We start from the raw sequence: 24901 nt of genomic DNA, 5'->3' as shown, positions 1-24901 counted from the left end.
CAGGCTAGCCTATAAAGGTACACCCGGGCCCATGTGTAACAATCAGGAAGCCTGTAAGATACACCAGACAAGATAGGGACACCTAGTGCCCCGGTGGACCCCTGCAGTAAAACAGGGCAATGGCCATGGCACAGGCACCCATGGTAGAGGTGCCTGTATTAATTAAATTATAAATTAATACAGTGAGGTTATGTATTAATACAGTGACTGATTATGAACTACTGTCCCCCTGGACACAGATGCATAAGGACTCGGTAGGCTCATTCAGTAACCCATTCTTGCTCACATGTCAAAAATGTTTTGGGGCTCCGCTCTAGACTTCTGGCCCCATGTGCTTGGTAAACCAATGTATTAGTTGTTATTTACACCAACCCTGTCACCTTTTAATCTTAGAGGGTACTAATTTATTTATTATTTACAGATTTATTTAAAACATTCATATTCAAAGTGAAGCACTAAGGGTGGTTTACTGAAGTTGAATTGACAAATAACAAAATACAACAGCATTTGTATTTGTTGTAAACAAATACATCCGTTTAATGACTTGTTTTTCAACAGATTTGCAGAACAAATCCGCAAATGTGCATTAAATGAGCAATCTTCAACTACAAAATAAAACCAAAATAGACAAACATTAATAATCAAAAATAAAATGTCCCAAAAAATAGATACTTATTCCTACTTCGTTCCTGGCTTTCAGGTATCTGCAACTCTGCAGTGGACGAACCTGCAATGATTAAATAAATACATAAATAAATAAAACAAAAACTATGTTAAATGTGTCATGTCATATTAACAGGCTATGTAACCATTTGCCATCAAGAAAACCTCACCTTCTGTGTCATCAGCCATGGAGGCAGACACTTGATGAGGTAGAGTTAGGTAGTGGTAGAGATGTGCTTCAAAGTACTTCAACAGTGTATCTGAAAAAAAAAAAAAAAATATTGCATAAGTGCATATTTGATCGAGCAGAATGAGTTTATTTTGCTATCATTACTTACACTCATCAACAAGCAATTCCACATGTAACAATTCATATTCTATTGGCAAATGAGGCATAATCAAAAGTATACTTAATTGCAGTATGGTGAACACTTAACATGGTGATCTACTGCAGCCTAAATATTAGGGTAGCACCGCTACATCACTTGCCACTATCTTAATCAAATGTAAGTCTATTTTCATCACAGAAGTCTCCCCACCCAACATGGTATATTTTCTCAAACACTACCATCTCTCTCCAAAGATCATAGAGCAGAGCGCACGTACTGCCAGACTGCACGTACTTCCATCTTTGCCTATGAAGCTGGAACGTTACGATTGCCCAGAGTCGCGCTAGTCAGTGGGTTGGGGTTGGGACTGGGAGCCTGGGCTTAGCCTGCTGTTGCTATCAGACTTACCACTATGTCACATATTATAGAACAGTAATAAACTATCAACACTTTCAGGTGCGAAATCAGAAACAATCCCTCTGTGGTACATTTGCCTTCAGCTACAGTACGTTTTCATGTAGCTAGTGCTAATGTCCACGTCAGTCAGCTAGCTAACTTTAATTTACAACAAAAGCCCACCTATGGCTAGGGTACATGCTTGATTAAACATCCAAAACAATCCCAATATCCTTGACATCTGAAATACATCTAGATAAATATATATTAATGGGAGACATTTCTCTGTTGATGGCGGGGATTTAGCTCTGGTGATGGCTTATATTATTAGATCATGACAGCTAGCTAGCTGCCTCAAGCACAAAACATACTGTAAATAATCATGCAAACATACCTGTATCTTGCTCGTTTTTCTCCTCCTCTGTCATTTTCTTCTTACTGTTTTTGGCACCAGAGGGATACTTTTCTTAACATTACCGTCTCTTCCGATTTTTGAACTTGATGCAGTGTCTGCATGAATTGTCTATGCATCAGAGGTGTCTAGTTTATGCGCGTGACTCAAAGGCTGGCAGACACAGTAGCGGTAGGCAGGCATATTGATCATGAAATCAGAATTTTCTTGTTTTAAATTATTAATTGTTTAATTTATTCATTCATTGATGTCACTTGTTTACGTTATTTATTATGTAAAAAAAAAAAGAAAGAAACTCGATTGCGGGCCCCAAGCAGCCGCTTAGTTCGCTTATGCCTCGGGCCGGCCCTGCAGCTGACCTAAAAACTGATAGGCCTAAGGCACGCATAACCTGCTAAGCAGTAATGACTGCATTTCCCATGAACACTCAAATGCGTATGATTACCCATAAGTCATTGTAACCGTCTTCCTGCTCTAGAAACAAGGTCGCAAGTAACTTATCATTCGCATTGAACAGAGACGATTTTAAGTCACCATGTTTGGCCAGGCAGTTCGTCGATTTACAACATCTGCAATTCGTTCCTCACACTACGGAGAGGGACCAGGACAGGTATTTAATTTGCAATTGAATATGCTATTTCAATTTGAAAAGTGAATAAGGCAACGCCGTGCGTGGCCTAGCTTTAGTTGCAACCTGTCTCGAGGTCATTTTGCTAGCATGGTTAGCTCGTCAGCTAACACAATGTAGGCTTAATCAATTACCAATGTGACTTTATTGATTCAATTAGGTTACTGGCAGTCTTTCAATGAAGACTTATTTCTGTTGCGTTTGGCTGTTTAGTTTTGTTGATGTTAACTTTCCTAATAACGTTAGTAGCATCAGTTAGCTTAATGTAGGCTAGTGATAACAGTTGCTAACTTTGCTAATGCATTTCCGTTGTGTAAGTTAATATGTCGTTACTTAGCATGACCCTGTCAGTCCAACTTTGCATTAGGTGGTAGAGTTACCTAATATTGTTCTTGCCAGTTATACTAACGTTATGTAAATAAGCGTTTGGTAACATTAGCATGTCACCACCAAAACTGTTAACGTTAACTTACGGCTAGAAATGTTAATGGTTAAGTTCGATGCTTCACGTTTGCCATTGTAACAGAAAGGTAGTAGCACGTTTAACGTTGTCTTGTTATAAAATATCCAAAGAGGTGGAGTAGCGTTAACCTTAATGTGGTGATCTTGGAGCACTAGCTGCAGCTGTGCCAGAGACAACTTACTAGCTAACGTTAGTTTAGCCTGTGTTGGTACCATTTGACGGTCACTGATAATGTAACGTTTTGCTAACAGAAACCATCCAATGTACGTGTATCCAATATTTTCTATTTTTTACATTTATTATAAGTTGCTGTCTTGAACTAACTCAAAGTGACCTTGCATAGTTCAAAAGACTAGAAATAACGACAATGGGGTAACATACCACTAACAGGCTATCTTAAAAAAATGCATACAAATGTAACAATACATTGAAGGTGCCTGTCTTTTTTTTCTCTTCAACAGAATCTTCCATTCTCCGTGGAGAATAAGTGGAGGCTGTTGGGGATGATGGTGGTCTTCTTTGGCAGTGGTTTTGCATTCCCCTTCATTGTTGTGAGGCATCAGATCCTGAAGAAGTAAACTGGACCATGGCCTGCAAGGTGAGTCACTCTGTCAGTTTCTGTCAGTCTTGCATAGAGTTTATTTTGTTACACTTCCTGTGTTGAAGTATACCATTTTGGCCCCATTGTTTTAAGATTGTTGTGTAATGACATTCACCTGTTTGTTTGCTAAACTATTGGTAAAGTAGGCCTTGAGACGATCTAGCTGAGTATTCTATGGGTTGGTGTGATTACTGCATTTTGGCATGGTGTAGTAAGGTTTCTTGTGACTTGAAAACGTATGATAATCCTGATCTACAGGAATGCTTTTATAATGGGGTGTTTCTGGCAAGACAAAGGCAGGATTTTGTGTGTCCTCTGCAGTGGAAACACTATTTTTGAAGGGAAGGGGGGTGTAGTAAAAAAAATGACTTGCTGCAGTCCCTTAGTTTGACTCTCAAAATCCTATTTTGTGTGTGTCTGTCTGAATAAGCCAATGGATCAGTCATAATGGATCTGATACTAGTTCACTGAATTTATGGCACTTGGATGCTGTGCACATGAAAGAAAATTGTGCCTCTGACCTCAATCTCTTTGGGTTTTTTCACACAGGTCCCTCACCCTCAACGTCTTTGGCCCGACTGTCTTCATTTCCATTGGGGATTGTGTAATTTAATTTGTACATAATAAAGCCAAATAAAAATTAAATTTGTTTCGGGCTTCTCAATAATTCCCTTACGTTTTTGGTGCCTTTCCTTGTAATTGTATCCATGCCTAAAAATTCACACTGAGCCAAATGGAAGAAAGCATTCAGTATTTTATAGAGAAGAAGGCTTTGTACATGATTGCATCATGACATTTTTGGTGCCTTGTAGTTGAATCCATGCCTAAATACTTACACCAAGCTATATGGAACAACATATTCAGCATTTTATAGAGAACAATGTGTTTTACATGATTGCATCATGCAAGGGTCATTATGACAGTACTTAACACAGATGTGCAGCAAAATTATTTGTAAAGTGATTACCAGGTTTCTGAAAGTTGCTGCTGGTGGGCTGATGCACAGTATATTGTGCACTTTCAAGGTCTATAGGTCTTGTACTAAAACCGTTTTACCAGGCCTCTAAGGAATTATGATAAAATTTCTTAGTGCATCTAATATGGCAAAATGTTAAGAGTGTATCATGTCATTCTATGTGACCACTTTCAATAGCACGTCTTGTGTTCGTACTATATTTATTTCTATAGATATATGCTTTGACCACCAGTTCCTGGAGTGCAGTATGCAACTTTAAGGCACCATATCATTACCTTCCTAAGGTTTTTCAGAAAGCAAAAAAGAGTTAACCAAGAATTTAATGATTTAGGCAAAACAATATTTTTATGACTTATGCCGCAGTCTATAATAACGTAATATAATAGTCAGTTGACATGGCTGACTTGAGCTTATCTTTGCTGGTTTGTAGACAAATCTAGGTTTGTGTACTGTGTCCAGGTGCGAGCCATGAGTGGTATTTACAGGTGTATGAAATACAAATACTTTGCAATTGTAGGGGGAGCCTAGTAACAACATGAATCCCAAACTATGTAGGATACCTAATGGCCTTATTTTGTTCTCATTCTGGTAGGACTGAAAAATGGTCATGCAAGGCAGATGGTGAATTCTGATAGTTGAGGATGCGTTTTTAGAGAGAATTTAGTCTGGAATGATGCTGTCCAAAATGTTTTTTTTGAAATGATCCACCATTTCAGATATCCTCTGTTTGTAATCATTTATCTGATCGCTTCAAGGCAGATCTCAAAATGCATGTGCATGTTTATTTACTGTGTTTGGTCTTTGTTCCTCCTCATCACGGTCTCTTCATTGCAGAGATGTGAGGTTGTCCTTGCTAAATCTGCTTTTGTGCTCTGACAGATTTAGAGGGCTCCAAGGACCCGAGAACAAGGAGATTTGGTAACAATGGAGGAGTATCATTAGAGTTTTAACAAGGTCTCGTGGGGGAGGAAGAAAACATTTAGTTTTTTTTTTAGACAACCATTATTAGATCTGAGGCTCCACCATGCTCTTGCTCATGCTCAATGATGTTCCCCTCTATTGCACACATCCATAGCCCAGTGAAACACTGACAGTGCCCATCAGAGCAGATTCATTTGTTGTTGGATTTAATTGACTTCAGTATTCATTTTCTAAATTAGGACTGGCTACACCATGCAGGCTCTAGTCAAGGGTCCAGTTGGTGGCCGGAGTAATTCAAGTCTGAATGTGCAAGTGGTATGTTTGCCTCCAATGGTACAATGTGCAGTTTCCCTATTATTTGGCAGTATCAAACTCCACATTAGATTAATTCAAATAAATGTAATTATGTCTCTATAAGGTGCTTTTGTACATTTTGGATATTTCTGTACTGTGTTTTATTTCTTGGGGAGCAGTGGCTATGGTCAGCTTAAGGTGTATAGCCCTGGTTTATTAGAAGATGACCACCCCACCTAAATGCCATGCTGTTTGAGACAAATGAGCCAACCCAGTCTGAACATCTACACTAGGCTGGGTAAACCCAGCCTGATCTGCTGGCGAACCTGTGCATCTTTTTCTGCTGCTTCCGTTACAATTTCGCCGGGACCAATCACAAGTTGGCTTATCTACCTGGCACACTATTGGCAGGTTTAAAACGATGACAATAGTGGGAGAGCCTGGAGTTTCCGCGTCTCTCTGCAAACATCACCAGGTTCGTTGGTCAGATTGGTGAATGACTATCCAATTGCATACAGAGTTATTTGAACTATGCCCGTTGATCACGTCTCTTGTGCAGTAGAAAATACATGGCGGACTCCCAAGACCAATTTTCAATCTTACAAGATTTAGCTTGGTCTGGTGAAAGCCAGACTACATCTATACTTCACTGACACCAGGGGATGTAGGCCCTGAGTTGCTTGGCGAGATATTACTGACTTCTCGTGTAGTCCAGATGGGAGTGTAGAGAATGAGAGGTGAGTTTTTTTTTTTTTTTTTTTTTTTTTTTTTCTCAACTACTGCCAGAATCAAAAACCCTCACAGTGCAGCATTTGGTCATCACAAGTCAGCTTTGGCAGAACTGGTTGGTAGACAGTGCAGCGGGGCAGACGACTGCCTGTCTGGAATCGATCAGACTGGACCTATTATGGTGATGATTATGATGCATCACTGTCCCTTATGGCAGAGTGTCATGTCGTTGCAAAGAAGGGCAAAAAATGCAGTGGCCCATCACTATTGTCTGGCATGAACAGTGTGTCTTTGACTGTGCTCTAGATGTGACCAATCTCCTGTTCTTCACCTGAGGGGAGAGAGCTGGGCCGGGTGCCAGAGGCCTTGTCATCTCCTCATTGCCGGGCAGATCAGGAAGGCAGCTCCCGAGTGGTTGTCTCCCTTCCACCACCTGTTCATCAGTTCTGTGAGCCAGATCTCTGGATCCCCAGAACCCCCTCTATGAATGCTATGAGAACACAGCTGGCACAGACTGGGCCCAACAGACTGGAGGGTATTGCTAGTAGGCTGCAGTGCTTTAGTGCAACCCTGAGACACCCAGTGCCCGTTGAACTAAAGTCATGTACATCAATGTTATCCATCTGGGCAGGGGATGATGTGCACTAAGTGCACATCATGGTGAGTTGGTGAGATGAAGCCACTGAAAGTATTACACTTATAGCCATATTCTCCTGCTCTTCACCCTGCACATAAACTTGTTCTTAATACTATAATGTTACTGTTTCTGCACTACAATGGTGCTGTTACCACACACATAGCTGTACATACATATCTGTTTATATGGTTCATACTAAATATTTATTCAGTTTTTCTGTAATATATTCTGTTAATACACTGCATATATCTATATTGTTCTTACTACTACTATAATGGTACTGCCACTATGCACATATCTGTACATGTTGTTCATACATTGTTCATATTACATTTATTCTGCTCTTATAAAGTTACTGCTAATACACTGCACATAGATTTAATTTATAATACTCTAAACCACCTTCTGAAAACAATTATACTGTCTACACTGCACTATATCTTTTGTCCTGTCTATGCACCAACTACTTTTTATATCACATTGCACTTTCCTGCTTTTTTGCACTTCTGGTTAGACACAAACTGCATTTCGTTGTCTCTGTACTTGTACTCTGCGCAATGACAATAAAGTTGAATCTAATTATATGAATGGAAGAAAAATGCTTGGAAGTAGGCAATCAGGGCTGCTAATTAGATATTTTAAAGTCAGCATAATGCTTGGATGCATAATCCTTACTGTTTGCTGACCTTTAGAAAGACCAGCTACACCAAACTGAAGCAGCTGTTTGACCCCTTACAAAGCCATAAGTCATAAACTGTGCCTTTTACATGCTTAAAAGCTGCGAGTTCTGAAATGGCAAACCACAGAAAAGAAATAACTCTGTGAATAGGCTAGAACAATAGAGAAAAAGAGACGCTTAACCAAATTAAATTACAAAATAATCAAGTTGAGATTGTCGGGGTCTAAGAAAAATGGCAATGCCCTTTAGCAGAATGAAAGTGGAGGCTGTACTGCCCCCTATGGACCGAATTGTACCAAATGTGGTGTGCTTCATGATGATCTAGTATTGATTGTGTGTATGAAGTTTGAATAAGATTGGACCTTTACAAGATACAATATTGGTAAAAACATTGTTATCGACCACTTTCCCAAAATTGGATTGATGCGTAACTTTAAAACGGAGAGACAAATAAAAAAGGCTTGGTCTGATGGTTAAGGTCTGAATTTCATAGGAATCTGATCAACGGTCTAGGAGGAGATAGATTAATTTCACTATTGAGTTTTTTTTTTTTAAATGGCGGGAAAATGTAAATTCCATACGGTTCTGGAGATTTGAGCAAAAACGTAATTATGCTTATTATAGCGCGCCCTACGGTCAGAAAGGGGTCTGTTTTGTGAGATCATGCATTGATTGTGGACCTATAGTGAACATTTGTGTAAAAATGTAGTGTCTGTACCTATTACAGTTATGGCTGCAGACACTGTTTTGGTGCAGCAGCTGTAACACCCCCCCCACCCCCCCCCCCCATGGACAGAATTTCATGAAATTTTGGGCATCCTAAGAATGTCATATTGATTGTCTGTACCAAGTTTGGATAAGATTGGGCATTTTTACTTATTGCAACGCCCCCTGTGCACAGAGTTTCACAAAATTTGGTGTGCGTCCAAAGAATGTCGTAATAAGTGTACCAAGTTTGAATAGGATTGGACCTTTACAAGTTCAGATATAGGCAAAAAACATTATAGGCCACACCCCGAATGTTAATTGAACTTAAAAACGTAATCAAAAATCAGAAAAAGCCAATCTGTTAGGCGTGGTCTGTAGATGATGTGTACCTAATTTTGTGGGAATCAGAACAACGGTCTAGGAGGAGATAGATTAGTTTCACTTTTGAGTTTTTTGAAAATGGCGGGAAAATTGACCAATTTGCCTTATTCACCTGGCGGCCAGAACTAGGCTACAGGGTACACTTGCCATTACCTCAGTCCAGCAGATGGTGGTGGTAATGCACTCAGTTTGCAAACTGCCAAAAGTAAAAGCTCAAAGACAAAGAAGGGTTCGCTGGCCTGTTCTTCTTCTTCTTCAGTAAGTTTTTTTGCCAGTTTGCAAACGGAGTGCATTACCACAACCATGTACTGGACTGAGGTGTAATGGCAAGTGTACCATGTAGCCTTGTTCTGGCCTCCGGGTGAATAAGGCGAATGGTCAAATTGCCGTGGTTGACTTCATTTGATGCAGGAGCACTAAAGGAAGAAGAAGAAAGAACGGTTCTGGAGATATGAGCAAAAACGTAAATGTGATTAATATAGTGCCCCATATGGACAAAAATGGGTAATTCCTGTTGTGTGAGATCATGCACTGATTTGGGACCTATGATAAAGAATTTGAGTCTGTACCTACGGTTATGGCTGTGGAAACGGTTTTGAAACGTTGAAAAATCGGAACAAAAACAATAGGAGTCCCACAGCTCCACTGCTTGGACCCCTAAATATATAATAGAGTTACACTTGAACTGGGGTTGAACATTTAATTTCATGCCATCACAGTCATGCATAGATGTAAATGAGTATTTTGGCTGTAGCATGGGATGCACGTTCTCATAGAAGTATTTCCTTGCATACAGAATTGGTCATGAGGTGACAGCTTTGACATAGAGGTCCTTAGCAAAGATGGACAGAAGCGTATGGCTTCCACCATGAGGTGATGCCATCTGGCTGTCACGAGGCGACAACAGAGAACTTTCCAAACAATGACATGTCTTCCTTCTTAGGACTCTCGTGTCTGCTAGAAGCGTTAGTCGTATTTAGGTTTATCAGTTGGTGCTAAGCTGCCACCACAATGCCCTCAAATCGGTCCTAAACAGCTTGTCTGTCATTGTGTGATCAAAAGAAAATTGGAGCATCAATTTTCTTGAAGGCCATTGCCACCACATTATCGCCTGTGTGGTGGTTGTGTGATTAGAGTGAAAATAGCTGTTGTGTCATTTTCTACCCTTTTTCAAATGGGGTGATAACTGTAGAATGACATGAAGGTTGGCGAAAGGATAAAAAAAATGAAATCACAGCGAACAATGATGACAAAATTACACAGCCATCCTTCCTTTACCTGCCTTTTTTATTGTTCTACAGGGGCCACCATGTCCTAGTTCCCTCTCTTCCCCACTTCCTAAAGCAAGGGCCCAATTATAGGTTGGCCAAGGACCTAGCAACTCTGTGGCTTTGACAACTTATGAAAAGTACATGAGCCCCACGCGCACTGGGGGGATGTCGATCGAACGAGGCATTTGTATGGCTTGCCACAATACATCATGTGTAAGGATCTGGCTGATACGCCAGTGCTGCACACAACTGAAAAAGCCTTACTGGAGAAGGATGGAGCAGAATTTATTAAAGTTGGAAAGCATTTTCAGGGGGTATTGCATATGTTTGTCAAAATATATGTAATTTTTTTATGCCAGTGAGTCTGGAGGCTGGAAGCATGACTAAATCATAATACATCAAAACAAATGAAAATATTTCCTTCATTTGTTTTTTTTTCATGGAATTTTTCATGTTTTTCTGGTTGTACATAAATGAATCTGTCCATATGGTGATTGACAACCTATTTTGTTGACTGACAGGTTGCTGCGGCATGATGGATGTATTATTTTTAAGATCACCGATTCTAGTTGAGTATTTAGTGTCTTCTTGTGACATTCTATTATTTAAAGCAGATTCATTTGTGTCTCATGGAACTAAGGAGAAACATCTGACATTTTCTCAGCTGTCAGGCTACATTTTCTCTGTTGGAATTGCTTTTTAATGACTGTCCAGCTTTTCAGGCCCTTCTGTTCTCTCTCAAATTAATGTTCATTCACAGATGGCTTTTTAACCAAAGACACCTCCAGGAAGAAAATCTGTGCCAGCATTTAAGTCACAGCCACTCCTTTGGAGGGCAAATGGAAGGCAATTTCTGGTTTGTACTTTTTTGCCTTCTACATGAACCATTCAATCAGTGAATACGTTAATAATATCAGATAAGATAAATTGCATTCTGATATTGTTTATTATTGACATTTTTAACAGATTCTACTGCATGTTATTATCCAAAATTAACAACCAGTTCCTTTCAAAAGTGTACTGTAGATGATAAGAAAAGTAGAAACTACCAAAATGATTTATCTTCTTGTCTGTTTTGCCCTCCCCCTTGCAGTTTAAACATAATCCCCCTTTTAAATTTGAATCCTCTCTCTATCTGTATAATACTCATTAAACTTGTGTGCAGTCTAATTTGCACATCTAAGCGTTTGGGATTTAGGACATCACTATTTGCCAAACACTTGAAGATGATCAATTAAGACAAATAATCAGTGTAGAAAAAAAGTGTCCACGTCTATGTCCCCACAAAGTGTACACTGTAAATGTCTATCTTACTTATTTATCCATTCATTCCCCTTGCCCTTTAAAAGACATAATTGCAGATGAAAAGAGTCTTTTACTTTTGCAGGCTACCCAGGGATCTGGAGTGTATAAAAGTATAAAAAAGTAAAACATGTAGACGGCCGTGTAACACACACCAATACACACTGCAGGCTCCAAACCTCAATGGACATCTTAAGAGTGTGGGTTTTTGTCAGTCAGAGTCATTTGCCTGGTACGAAAAGCCTCACTCCACCGTGCTTCATGCTCCAATACCAAAGTTTTGAGGGGCACTTTCTGCTCTACCAAGTCTGCCCACTCTTCACTGACTTTCTTTCCCTTTGTTTACTTTGCTCCCAGAGTTTGAAAAAAGAAAATGCTGACTTGCTCGGAGGTATGTAGACTGTCACTGCAGAAGATGAAGTGTGCCAACACCACCCACTTTGTCAGTGAGTGCGGCTCTTTTAGCTTCACTATGAGCTCCACCTAATTAGCACTGCGCCTCTGGGGAAAGTTTTCCTCGTGAGAAATGAAGGTCATTGTGTGGAAGGAAACCAAGGTGGCTGTCATGGCAATATGGGGCTATTAAGGTGTCTATGAGTTGATTACAGTAGAAAAGTTAACGGACAGATTTGGAGACAACACACACACACACACAAACAAACACACACACACAGTTTGTCTGTGTGTGAACATATTTCTTTGTGTCAGGTCTGTAAAAGAGGCGGCAAAATCTCTAGTGAAGTACAAGGTTTCTCTTCAAGACTTTGCCCTATATCTATATGGCGTGGGGGGGGGGGGGGGGTGAGTGGAGAGTGTCAAAATGTCCTCTTCTGAGACCCAATTCAGTCATCTCAAATGTACCGATGGCCTTTTATTCCCTTTCATTGTGGTCCCATCGATTTCATTTAGGCTTTAATAAGTCAAATGATGGGCGCGCGGACCGAAAAGGAAACCTCATTGAGGTCTGATGCATGTGTGCCATTAATCTCCCATCATGCTGGCCCCATTTAGACTTCAGAACAGGGCCCTGTTTCAATTATGTAACACTTTCCACCGCCGAGTCTCACAGCAACAAGTCTCGGGGCCTGACAAACCTCCTGATTTTAAATAATCATTCCCATCAAGCAAATAGCCTGTGAGGCTCATGCTCGTGTGCTAATATTGCTGAGGGGGCTGTTCTCTGCCTTCATGAAATATGGATTTGGGTTACAGCATGCCTAACTGTGTCCTCCTGAGTGACAAACCTGGAGTTCCCCTTTTTGATTTAGCAAGTTTGTCTGTCATAAACAAAACTATTATGCAAACAAAATATCAAAAATGTTTAAGAAAAAGGCATTAAGAACTGCACACATTCTGCTATCTTATTTTAGATAACACATATGGAAACAATAGCAGTTATTATATCTTAGTTGAGATTATGTGCAGATTAAACAATGTTAAATAAATCATATTTGCACTCCAAAAGAGATCATTGAGGACTATGTGGAGTCGAGAGTATATTTGTAAGGGAAAGTTCTGGTACCAGCAACTACTGGTGCAGAGGAGCCTAACTTTAGTTTTGAAAATTAGAGGGATTTTTGTGCTGTAAAGGTGAAGGCTCTCTCCAGATAGCCGCAGGTAAGTGCCTGATCGGGCCCCCTGGGGGTTCCGTCCAGACGACGGTCTCTGGACCTTCTCCAGGCCCTAATAAAGTGCCGCAGTAATTACAGTGAAACTTTGCTGAAAGTTAATTAGAGGATTTTTTCACTTCGTAGACCCAGCATAGCTTCTCCAAGGAGACCTGTTCGAGGAATGCGGAGTGTCGGAGGCACCCCTGAGGTTTACACCGGCGCGATTATTTTTTTCCCCTCACCAAAAGACAGGATGAGGACAGTTTCACTTTCCAAGAAGGATTAAGAGTGGCACATTTAGAATTAGCTGGCGAAGAGGCAGAAACATGAGATATCAACAGCACTCAATTTGCACAGCCTCAGCTTGTGCCGGATCACTGAGCCACTTTCGTCTTCTCAAATAACCTGTTGGTCACATTCTATAACTCCGACGAGTCAAGGTGGGTGTTGAGGTAAAACACAATTGCTTCTCTCTCTCCCCCCAACCCCCCTACCCCCCTACCCACCCCACCCCCCACCCCCGAGCATATCAGTCACAACTCATTTTCTGCTTGAAGCACCAGACAACCAAAATAGGAAACGAAATAAGAGACTGTTGATAGTTGGTAAGACATTTTAATGAGTGTGACGACTCACACTTCTCATTGCCAAACAGCCATAGGTTCTCTGTTTGTCTGTGTCGCCGTCGTGCTCAGAGTGCTTGTGTGGATCATTAGTTGTTTTCTGCACACAGGGAGATGTGTCCCTCCCACAGATACACACATTTGGGGTTTGAAGTCACACAGCATGACTTTTTTTGTTGTTGTTGTGCCTCAAGCCCCTTATACCTGGATGTCAAACAGCGACAAACAGCCTTTGCCCAGGGGGAGAACAAGGCGTACACTGTTGTTGAGATGATAAATGCATCTTTAGTAGTGATGAACACAAGGTGCGGCCCGCTCCAGTGTGTTACAAACAAACTCAGAACCTGAATGTGTGGACTCAGATGTAAAGGAATATAATCAGACAAGTCAAAATCAGCACTGCATGAACTGCACTTAACTAATTCATTTAATTTTTTTGGAGTGCTTAACATCCACGGTTTCATGCCTCCTTCATATTATTGGGTGTGGCTGGTATTCAAATCAGCTAAGGCATGTTTTAAGATAAAAAAAACCATATAACGTACCTGCTAAAGTTTGAACACCTGCATACTTCTGCGTACAATGCAACCATCCGTCCACGGCCAAGTCCATGTCATCATTGCTTTCTGTCTTCTGAGTTAGTATACACCAGATCATTTGTCGGGGTGTCAAATTTGGCAAATACCATACTAGAGTTTCACAGGTCCTTTTCACTTTGCATAATCAGAAATAAATGCATTAGAGAGGGGAAAAAAACACTCAAACCAAATTTGTTTCTCTTTATCCTAATAATTGTCTGTCAGCGCAGAAGCTTGTATGAAGGGTCCTGAAGAGCTGCTAATGGACAATTGTCCTCTCGTCCCCTGACCCAAATCACAGTGACTCATTTCTCAGAATCTTTGCCAGGTGAATAATACAATTTTCGGGGGAAGCATTGGGGACCGCAGCATTGGGGACGACAGAGGCAAACGAGGAAGCTTGATATGGGGGTTTGAGGGGCACACCCCATGGTTTTACATATCAAATGAGGAGACGGTCGGTGGGTGGGTGGGAGAGGGCATTTTGCCGAATCTGAAATGGAGAAGAGCCGAAGTGGAGCGCGTGCTTTCCAGCACCCAGTGGGGAGATGACAGTGATTTAGGTGGAAGTTATGGGGATGTGACCTAATGAGGAAGAAAATTGCATTATGTATGAAATACTATATAAAACTCTAATGAGCGATTGGATGAGGGGAGAGAGTGCATTACTCTAGGGCTCCACAAAAGCCAAAATGGTGTCATCATTAGTTTCCCCCAATGATACAGCAGAAAAGTTTTAGCTCAGGACCTGTGAGTGTTGAGTGCCCAATTTTCTCTTTAAGTTTTGGTTCTAGAAGACTACAAAAAGGAATTTAAAATGTGAAGATAGTCTAAGAACCACTGGAGACTTAACAATAATACATTCTCTATGTTATTCCCATTTCTGTAACCTGAACTATAGCTCAAAGCAACACATTTCTCAAGTATATGAGAATGTTTTTGTGTGGGTTGAGTAATACAAAAATCAAATATTTTTTTCCATGTTTGGCATTCAATGAACATGTAGCTTGTTATTTGGGTGTCTGGTTCGCTGGCCGTTCTCCAGTCTCAGTAAAATAAAACAGACACTCAGACAGAAATAAAACTTGACGATTACTTGTGTGATGTATTAAACTTTTGAGTTTTGGTATTTTGGTAACTTGATTGTGCCGTAGACCAATCATGTCAGCCTAGCCACCTTGCTTAGCGTAATGGGAGCAACGACTTATGGACGACTAACGTTTCGATGTACAGTAGTCACATCTTCATCAGAGTCCTGGACTGATATCTGATCCTAGGACTTTGATGAAGATGTGACTACATCGAAACGTTAGTCGTATGTTCTGCACCTTTTACTAAATAAATTGAAAATTAAGAAGACATCTGAGCTGCACCGGCGTCTCTCCTTCTCTCTACAAAATATGTGGAGACAGAAGAGAATGAATTGCCAATGTTTACACTAGCCAGTGAAGACTGCAAACAAGCATTCAAAACGAATTTCATAGTGGATGGCAAAAACATGGAAATGGAAATTGACACTGGGACTGCCGTGAGTTAACCTGACTCCGCCAGATGGATGCTTCGCATTTGCTCTGCATGTCCATCTGGGAACTTTCCGTTGGAGAACTTTTGGGAAGGGGCAGAAAATACTGGTTAGCTGATTGGATAAACCATCTGTCTATCACCACCTATGTTGGTTATCGACGGGCCAAATCAACCAATTAGATTAAACAGAGTGTTCTTCTAATGCCTTTGTTTAACATACAATTAAGTTAGGTAACGTAACTAACGTTAAAAAAATGTAACTTACCATTTGTATGTGACATGAACCTAATCAATGACAATACCCATCAAGTTTTCACGGTAGGCCCTACACTTCTTAAGAAAGTATATTCCTCCATTATGAACTGGAATCGGTCGTGGAGGATGTCTGTGACGTTCATTCCTCCCAGCTGCATGGCTGAGACTCATAGCTTCACAGCTTCCCCAGGAATACTTTCTAATTTGAATAAAACTTGCGCGATAGCTATGCTCATCTCATCTGTGGATGCCGTGTAGTAAAAATTATTTGTAAGAACATACTGTATACAAATGTGACTAACTTCATCAGTCTGTCTGCTTCATACTGTATTTGCATTAACTGACGATTGTGCCTGGTGAAGACACGCCTCGACCATTTGCAAATCAAGTCTTTTGTCATGTACAACGGCCCAGCTTTTGTCTTATGCCAGACTTCACCATAGGCACGCATATGTCCGGGGCGTGTCTGAACTTTTCCACTGGAGCAGACAAAGAACCTACTAACAGATATAAGGCTGTGATGTTCGTGAGGTGACTTGAACAAGGCAACTTGTTTCACGTTCTCCTCCGAGCCGGCTTGTAATACACCACGGAGCGTCTCCCTTTCTTAACACATCTCAGTTCGGTTTTGTTTCCACGTCATTTTTAATTCTCACCACAGCCGTCATGTTGTTCGTTGCGTCACACCTAAACCCGCCTCAAAACCAACGCTGATTGGCCGTTTGTTTTGTGAACTGCTCCAAATTTTCTCTATCGGAAAGATGCCAGACTGATCTGTGAGTGGAAACCTGAAGCTCGCGAGATCAGGATGGTCTCACGAGGCTAGCCGTGAGTATCATTTCCGAAAAAGTATTTCTGACGAAGTCAGCCACTAGATGTTGCTAGTGTTAAGCTAAGGACTTACACGGGAGAAGTAATGCCTGTGCTAGGGCAGTTTGAAGCCAAAGTTAGCTACAAGCAGCAAAGAGAACAGCTACCTTTGATTGTAGTTAAAGGTGCTGGCCCGGCATCGTGCGGCAGAAACTGGCTGCAAAAGTTGCACGCAGAGGTGTTTAAGGACGAATTGGGCACCCTACGTGGCATCACAGCCAAAAAAAGTTTTGCAAGAGCCGCCCATTACCATTTGCAATGAAGTCAAGGGTGGATGCTGAACTAGACCAACTGGAGAAGGCAGGTATAATCTCACCCGTTAAACACAGCGAGTGGGTTGCACCGGTAGTACCTTTAGTAAAAAGAGACAACACAATTCGCTTGTGTGGAGATTACAAATTAACTGTCAATCAAGCTGCCACTACAGAGACCTACCCCCTGCCTCGGATTGAGGAGCTGATGGCCACACTGAGTGGAGGTACGATATTCTCAAAGATTGACCTGGCTTCAGCTTATCAGCAGGTCCTTCTGGAGGATGAGTCGAAGAAGCTACTGACCATCAACACACATCGAGGTCATCTTGAATTTCCCCTAGGAATCAATAAAGTATATCTATCTATCTATCTATCTATCTATCTATTTATCTATTCATGTATAATAGGCTAGCCTTTGGGGTTAGCTCTGCCCCCTCCATTTTTCAAAGCATTATGGAGAACCTCATGAAAGATCTGGATATAGTTATTTGTTTGGATGATTTGCTAATTACAGGAAAAACTGAGCATGAACATTTGCAGAAGCTACAGAAGGTGTTACAGAGACTCCAGGAAAGTGGCTTGAGAGTCAAGAAATCCAAATGTGAGTTTGGAAAAGAACAGATTGAATATCTAGGCCATGTGTTGAACATCCAAGGCATTCATCCATCTCCGGACAAGGTAAAGGTAATCAAGGATGCACCAGCGCCCTCATCTGTGAAAGAGCTGAGAGCGTTTTTGGGGCTAGTGAATTACTATGGGCGATTCATGCCAAACCAAAGCACTGTGCTAGCTTCACTCTATAGGCTGTTAAAAGATCAGGTGGAATGGGAGTGGAAGAGACCCGAGCAAAAGGCCTTTGAAAAGTGCAAAGAGTTGTTAACAAGTGACAAGGTTCTTGTGCACTATGATCCAGACTTACTTCTCACACTGGCTTGCGATTCATCAGCCTATGGCATAGGGGCTGTCATTCAACATGAAATGCCATCAGGAGAAAAGAGGCCCATTGCTTATGCGTCACGGACGCTGGCCTCTGCTGAGAAAAATTATTCTCAGATTGAGAAAGAGGGACTGTCATTGATATTTGGTGTTAAAAAGTTTCACCAGTATTTATGGGGAAGGAAATTCAAACTAGTGACTGATCATAAGCCCCTGCTGACTCTTTTTGGAGAGCACAAAAGTCTACCCACTATGGCTGCAGCTCAAATTCAAAGATGGGCAATTATACTGTCCGCTTACGATTATACCACTGTACTGTGGTACTGTGAGTACTGTGCATCAGAAAAACACAGCAATGCAGATGGACTTTCGAGAGTTCCCTTGCCGGAAACAAGCAATGCAGGGACAACAGCCATATCAGAGAGCATTCACGCACTGCTAACAGAACATCTAGAGCAGGCACCATTGAATGCTGACCAAGTGGCACGCGTGACACGTAAAGACAGCGTGCTATCCAAGGTCTTGAAGTTCATCATGAATGGATGGCCTAATGACGTGGATAAAAGCCTGAGAGCCTTCCACACACGCAGATGTGATCTGTCTGTTGAGCGTGGATGTGTCCTTTGGGGCACCAGGGTAGTGTTACCTGAGAAACAGAGAAAGATTGTTTTAAAAGAGTTGCATTCTGGTCACCAGGGTGTTGTAAAAATGAAAGCCCTCGCACACAATTATGTGTGGTGGCCTAAGATTGATGTGGATGTGGAACAGGTCTGCAAAGCCTGTGAGTCTTGCCAGATGGAACAGCGGATGCCTCGACAGATGCCATTACATCCATGGGAGTTTCCGGGCCAAAGCTGGAAAAGACTACATATAGACTTTGCCGGTCCATTCCTAGGTCACACTTTCATGATAGTTGTGGATGCATACTTCAAGTGGCTGGAGGTGTTCAAAATGCCCAACATCTCCTCACAAGCCACCATCACAAGACTAAGGAGACTGTTTGCAGCATACGGTCTTCCTGAGCACGTTGTCACGGACAATGGAACACAGTTTACGTCCGAATTTAAAAACTTCATGCGGCAGAATGGAATTCTGCACTCAACCAGCGCCCCTGGTCACCCTGCCAGTAATGGTCTCGCCGAAAGGTATGTGCAGACATTTAAAAGTGGAATTAAAAAGCTTGGACAGACCACAATGGATTTAGAGGACAAGATCTCTGTATTCCTGATGCAGTACCGCTGTACTCCAAATTGCACTACAGGCCAGGTCGCCGGAACGAGTTTCAAAGTGCAGGGGCCAGATAATGAACCCCCCCCCCCCCCCCCCAAAAAAAAAACAAAAAATCGCCTGCGCTGTATTTTGTCTTGCTTGCGCAAACAAAATGTGTGCGCTCGTAATAGCTTGCGTAATTCTGCTTCATAAAGTTGAACAAACACATGCGGTCATTTTACAGATAAATAGAAATAGCCTATGCAGTTTATGCAGCATAAACTGCATACGCTATTTCTATTTTACTTACACACGGGAGATTCTTTCTCTGGGCTACTCGTAGCTGAGCAGAGTTGGGTGCAACGTGTCAGTAATCACATTACAGTCCCTACAGCGTGCGAGCAAAGATATTCAGAATTCTGGGAGGGCGACAAGAATATTGGCAAAAAAACAAAACTCATCGGAGAAGGCTATTAGCTTACTACTGAGCGGAAAACAGTGCACAACTAACTAGCTAATGACTAGTCTGATGTCAATCACACCACAAATTGATTCCAAAACAATATCAGGGTGTTACAAGCTAGGACTGCCACTGTTTTCAGTGTGAAGATGAGCATCTAGGCTATTAATGACAGAAGGAACGCAACTCGCAAGCGCACTTCACTCAAAGCAGTTGTTTTGCAAGTTGTGTGCATGTCACCATTCAACTTTTATGAAGGAGTGTGTGCGAGCTGGGCAACAACACTTCCACAAGGCAATTCGAACTTGCACAATTTTTAAAAGCACTAGGAAGTGCCGTGTTCATTAACTTTTGAAGGGAGATTAGCTATCTGTAAGAAATGCCTGGTAGGCCTACAGCGCAACTTGGTTTGGCCTAGATGCTACCTAATGTTTCACAACTGTAATTAATTAAATAATAAATAAAAGGGGACGATATCTAGCCTATAATGTCCATAGAAACATTTCAACGCAGTAACACAAAAGTAGCCTAATGTAAGTTGTTAATCCTCAGAGAGAGAGAGTAAAGAAGTAATGCAATAAACACCGAGCCACCTGCAGGCGCCAATAGCTACAGACGCTAATAATTTCAGATATAGACCACACACGCATTTTCCAGGGGTTCAGCCCCGCATGTCATTTCAAAAGTGGACAGACAAAGTCTATGCTATTTGAAGTTAAACAAAACATACCGTATTTGAGTGCGGTTCATGACGCTGCTTATCAAAGTAGACGCAGCAGGTCTCTTTCAAAATGTCCTGTTATAATTGCAGCTGCTTCCGATTATGTTGAATATTTAGAAAGTAGCTTACATGACGGCATTTGTGAGCTTCTGGTAGAAACTTGCTAATTAACTAAAGCAAGACTTGAGTGATATCACACAAGGCGCACAGAAGTGAATTAAATGAAATTAACATGCTTTATTTGAACATTGCAATACCCACCCAACAAACCCAGAGACGGCTTAGTAGATGTTTCGGATAGATGACAGCACCTTGTAACCGATTAATACAATAAAAGCAGTATCATCATATCATTGATAATCGTTCACATTTTACTATACGCTAATGACAACCACAGCCCCTCAGCTGGATTTGCAGAGGGGTCTCCAAAGTACAGGGAGACAGAACGTGAATGACTTGAGTATGAACTTTTTGAAAAGGGAAAAAAAGATGAAGACAATGAGTAAAGGGCGAGGCTAGAGTTGGAGGAATTGTGTCTTATTGCTGTAAAGGAGAACACGAGAATGACTGCCGCTGACCCACGTAGACTCACAAGTAAGAAGCATAAATCAGCCTTAAACTGCATTAAGATGTCCACACGAAATGCAGCCTCCTTTTTGTCAGAAGTTCGCATTAGCAAATGTGGTTTGGGAAACGGGGACACAGAAAATAAACAGGTTAACCTGGTCTATTTGAACAATGCTGTTAATCTTAAGTGATATCATAAACCTTGCGAAAGCTTGGTAGCTTAGGCTACATGTTTCGGGTATATCACGTTGCGCATGATATCAATTGAATCTCATGTCACGCAATAGGCTAAATGTGGTTATCCAACAGATTCATAACTTCAATAATGGCTCACAATTAATATAGGCTAATGGCAACCTGGAAAATAAACGAGCAGTAGGCCTTGGCCGCAGATATATTGAACATTTGAAGCCATCCCGAGGTGACAGCTGGAGCTGTAGAGTTGGAGTCTCTGATGCACAGGAGGACATTACGCTTAACTCAGGAACTTTACAATACAATCAATCATACCAGACCAGAATAAATGTTACTGGATTTGGCTACATTTCAAATCCACCCCTCCACACATGTTGCATTGATTGAGAATGAACGTCTCAGAATTGAGCGCTGTCTGCTCCCTGGGGGTGTTGCCTGGGCGCTCTGCTGGTGTTTTGCTCATCGGTTTTGACCCATGGGCAGAAAGTTTAAGGTATTTCAACAGTGACGCTGCACAAATAACTTTAGGCTATATTAGATGTGGGCTACTACCGCTATAATGGTTCACACCTCTCTCCGTTTTTTGCGCGGAGGTTTTTTTTTTTTTTCGTGGATGATTTTGTTTATTAAAAGATATTTTGAGCCAAAAGTGAGGGGGCCATTGGCCCCCTGGCCACTGTGCTTCCGGCGCCTATGCTGCAGACTTGTTTTTGAACAGACATATGCGCACTCGCCTGGATCTAATCCATCCGGACACAACGGTCACTGTTCGCAAGAAACAGTACATGCAAAAGTTCTACCATGACCAGCGAGCGGTGAACAGATCTTTTTCTCAGGATGACCCTGTGTATTTGCAAAATACAGCGGGGCGAAGAGAGAAATGGATTCCTGGAGTAACAGTGGAGCAAACAGGACCAGTGTCTGTGTCTGGACCAGGACTACAGAGTTCAAGGGACATCACATACAGCAGACATGGGGATCAGTTGAGATCTCGTGTCACAGCCGATGAACTGGATGCTGATCCTGTGCACATGGACAGTGACGAGTTGTCAACAGCATCTCAGCAAGTCTACGTCGCTCAGCCAGAGAGAAGAAACCGCCTGGGCGCTATGACCCTTAAAATGCAGTTCACTTATTTTTGCAAAATAGGTTCAACATTGGACTATGGGTCGAATGGACTGTTTTTGATTAACACTGTTCTAGCACAATGTATTTAAAAAAATATATATATATATATCACACTGGTTTCAGAAAAAAAAATTTGTTAAGATATGGGTATCTTACTGGTTTGAGTAATAAAGCACTGATTTATATGAGTTAAGTATCTAGTGTAGCAGAAGAGTACCTTCACTTAAAAAGGGGGGTGATGTATTAAACTTTTGAGTTTTGGTATTTTGGGAACTTGGTTGTGCTGTAGACCAATCATCTCAGCCTAGCTAGTGAATGCTGGGATATCTGTATTCAGTTCCTGCTTGAGCCGAGTAGAGAGCGAACGTGCAGCAAGAGTGCTGACTGCTGTTTACTGTGTGTTATTTAGTGGAATACACCACAACTTGCCTAAAATTAGTGTAATTTAAAGGACTAAAAGACTAGCGTTATAAGCTAATTAGTGGTTTGTCTTAAAACTGGTCACGTTCGATAAGCATAAAAACATATCCCAGAGAACGGACGAACTCAGTATGTGTTATTAAACCCTAGGTTCATTTTGCACCGGATTTGTCCTTTAATGTTGAGGTGGAAAAGTAAACATGATCATTTAAATCAAGTAAACTACTTGAATTGCTGAAGTTTGTGCTACACTAACCATTTGTTTGCACAACTTGCAATTCAGATTCAATCTGGCGCTCCCTAAAACTACACATCCTGTTTAAGTGTTTTCCGTGTGTCAAAATAAAAGTCACAGCCATATCTCATGCTTTGCGCATTATATCTCCAGAACGGCTTGACGCATATGCTTAAAATTTGGTACAAGTGTTTGTATAGACTCAAAGATGAAGTGAGTTGATGTTGGAGGTCAAGTCCATGAATACTCTGAGCGCGATATTTCAAGAATTCCTTGACATACATGCCTGAAATTTGGTATGAGTGTTTGTATGGACTCAAAGATGAAGTGAATTGATGTTGGAGGTCAAAGGTCAAAAACACCTTGAGTGTTATATCTCAAGAACGCCTTGACACACAAGGTTTTTTGGTACGAGGGTTTGTATGAACTCAAAGATTAAGGGATTCAATGTTTTTTTTCCAGGAATCTCCCCGCCAACATTAACCCAGCAGCTTTCCATCCACTATTGTAATTCCTTTGGCATTACATTTCTACTTAGTATAAATGTGTTTCTGGTATACTTGTAAATTTACTATTTTAATACTTCTTCGTACTAAATTGGCCCACTTTCAGTTTATAATAGTAAACTTGTAAGTCCTGAGAACTGTAAGTAAACTATAAAGATACTAGTTATATACTTCTAGCACACCTTTTGGTTCATCATATAATACGTAAAGTATTTTTAAGGTGTTAAAGTAGTAAAGTTCTAGGTGCACTACAAGTGAACTTATAGGTGTACTGTTAGTTTACTAATGTTAAATGGACTGCTTTAGCACTTTTCCACTCAATGGCAGACACCACGGCACCAACTCGCACATTGGGAGCACATTTGGGGTTAATTATCTTGTCAGAAGAAGTTGGACTCGAACCTGCAACCTTTGCGGTTCATGAGTGAGTCCTCTACCTCCTGAACCACTGCCACTATACTTCTAGCCCACGTTTTCATATTCATGATAGAATACTTCATGATAGATTACTTATATAGAGTAATTGTAAGGGTCCTGTCGTGTTTTGTTTTCCCTGTTTAGTGTTTTCCTTCATGTCTGCTCCTCTTGTTTACTTCCTGTGTCCTGTTCCATGTGTTTCTTTGTTTGTTTTGCCATGTGTTTCTGTTCCCTGTGCCCTGTCTCCGCCCCTCACCTGATCCGCGTTAGTCTGTTAATTATGGTTTCCACCTGTCTTGTTTTACCTTGTTCATTGTCCACCTGTGCCCTGTTACCCCTGTGTATTTAAACCCTCTGTCTTTGTTGGTTATTAGTCAATGTGTGTTGTGTTACACAAGGTTTGTTTAGTTGGAAATAAAGATTCTTGTAACTCTTAAGATTGCCTTGCCGTACTTTGCCCTGCGTTTGGGTCAAGCCCTTGCAACCGTGACAGTAATTTCTCAGTAAACTATAATTTTCATTGTTTTTATACTGCAAACACTTTTTCTTTACATGGATTTCACATCCTACTTTTAAACTATACTAGTAGTTTTCCATTCAAGTAGACCTATCATTTTTATACTTGAAGCATATTTTTAACTGTCATGTGTTTAACTTCAAAGTAGTCTTAAAGTTCACTAATATAAATGCTACCAGTGGTCTACACATACAACACTTATTCACATTATTTACATATTTCTTAATAAAAATTCACATCTGAATAAAGAACATATTTTCTTTATAAATAAAAATATTAATCAAAATATTGTATAGGGTAATATTAGAATCTGTCATGCAGTCTCTCAAAGATCAGTCTCTGGCTACAAGTACTTAGACTTTTCTGTCAGTGTAAGTACTGAAGTATAAGTACCAAGTAGGCTAAATATATTTAAACCTTGTATAAGCCAAGTATAAATCTATTTAGTGTATCTGATCAGTACACAAAAAGTAAGATATGCCTAGT

General features: G+C 41.0%; 2 protein-coding genes across 2 annotated transcripts; both read left to right on the top strand.

Moving 5' to 3' along the window:
* The first annotated feature begins 2244 nt into the window (after nucleotides 1-2244).
* Nucleotides 2245-4137, top strand: LOC121715994 (cytochrome c oxidase subunit 7C, mitochondrial). Its single transcript, XM_042102100.1, has 3 exons — nucleotides 2245-2410; nucleotides 3353-3489; nucleotides 4042-4137. Exons 1-2 carry the CDS (start codon nucleotides 2336-2338, stop codon nucleotides 3467-3469), a joined length of 192 nt encoding a protein of 63 aa, XP_041958034.1. The 5' UTR covers nucleotides 2245-2335; the 3' UTR covers nucleotides 3470-3489; nucleotides 4042-4137.
* LOC121715677 (uncharacterized protein K02A2.6-like) lies at nucleotides 3478-22409 on the top strand. The gene is made up of 6 exons (XM_042101561.1): nucleotides 3478-3489; nucleotides 6749-6947; nucleotides 16412-16511; nucleotides 17069-17425; nucleotides 17494-19301; nucleotides 22057-22409. The coding sequence occupies exons 1-6, from the start codon at nucleotides 3478-3480 to the stop codon at nucleotides 22407-22409; spliced, it is 2829 nt and encodes a 942-aa protein (XP_041957495.1).
* Nucleotides 22410-24901: the final 2492 nt, after the last annotated feature.

This window comes from Alosa sapidissima, chromosome 8 (genome assembly GCF_018492685.1).
Source record: "Alosa sapidissima isolate fAloSap1 chromosome 8, fAloSap1.pri, whole genome shotgun sequence".
Lineage (NCBI taxonomy): Eukaryota > Metazoa > Chordata > Actinopteri > Clupeiformes > Clupeidae > Alosa > Alosa sapidissima.
Note: the sequence above shows the minus strand (reverse complement) of the source record. Positions and strands in the feature narration are given on the sequence as shown.

Bases quoted from the DNA above. Each gene is read 5' to 3' on its own strand.
- LOC121715994 (XM_042102100.1), top strand. From the start codon at position 2,336: ATGTTTGGCCAGGCAGTTCGTCGATTTACAACATCTGCAATTCGTTCC. The intron at 2,411-3,352 runs GTATTTAATTTG...TCTCTTCAACAG, and splicing joins ACGGAGAGGGACCAGGACAG to AATCTTCCATTCTCCGTGGA.
- LOC121715677 (XM_042101561.1), top strand. The intron at 16,512-17,068 runs GTGACTTGAACA...GTGGCATCACAG, and splicing joins AAGGCTGTGATGTTCGTGAG to CCAAAAAAAGTTTTGCAAGA. The intron at 17,426-17,493 runs TCATCTTGAATT...TCTATCTATTTA, and splicing joins ACCATCAACACACATCGAGG to TCTATTCATGTATAATAGGC.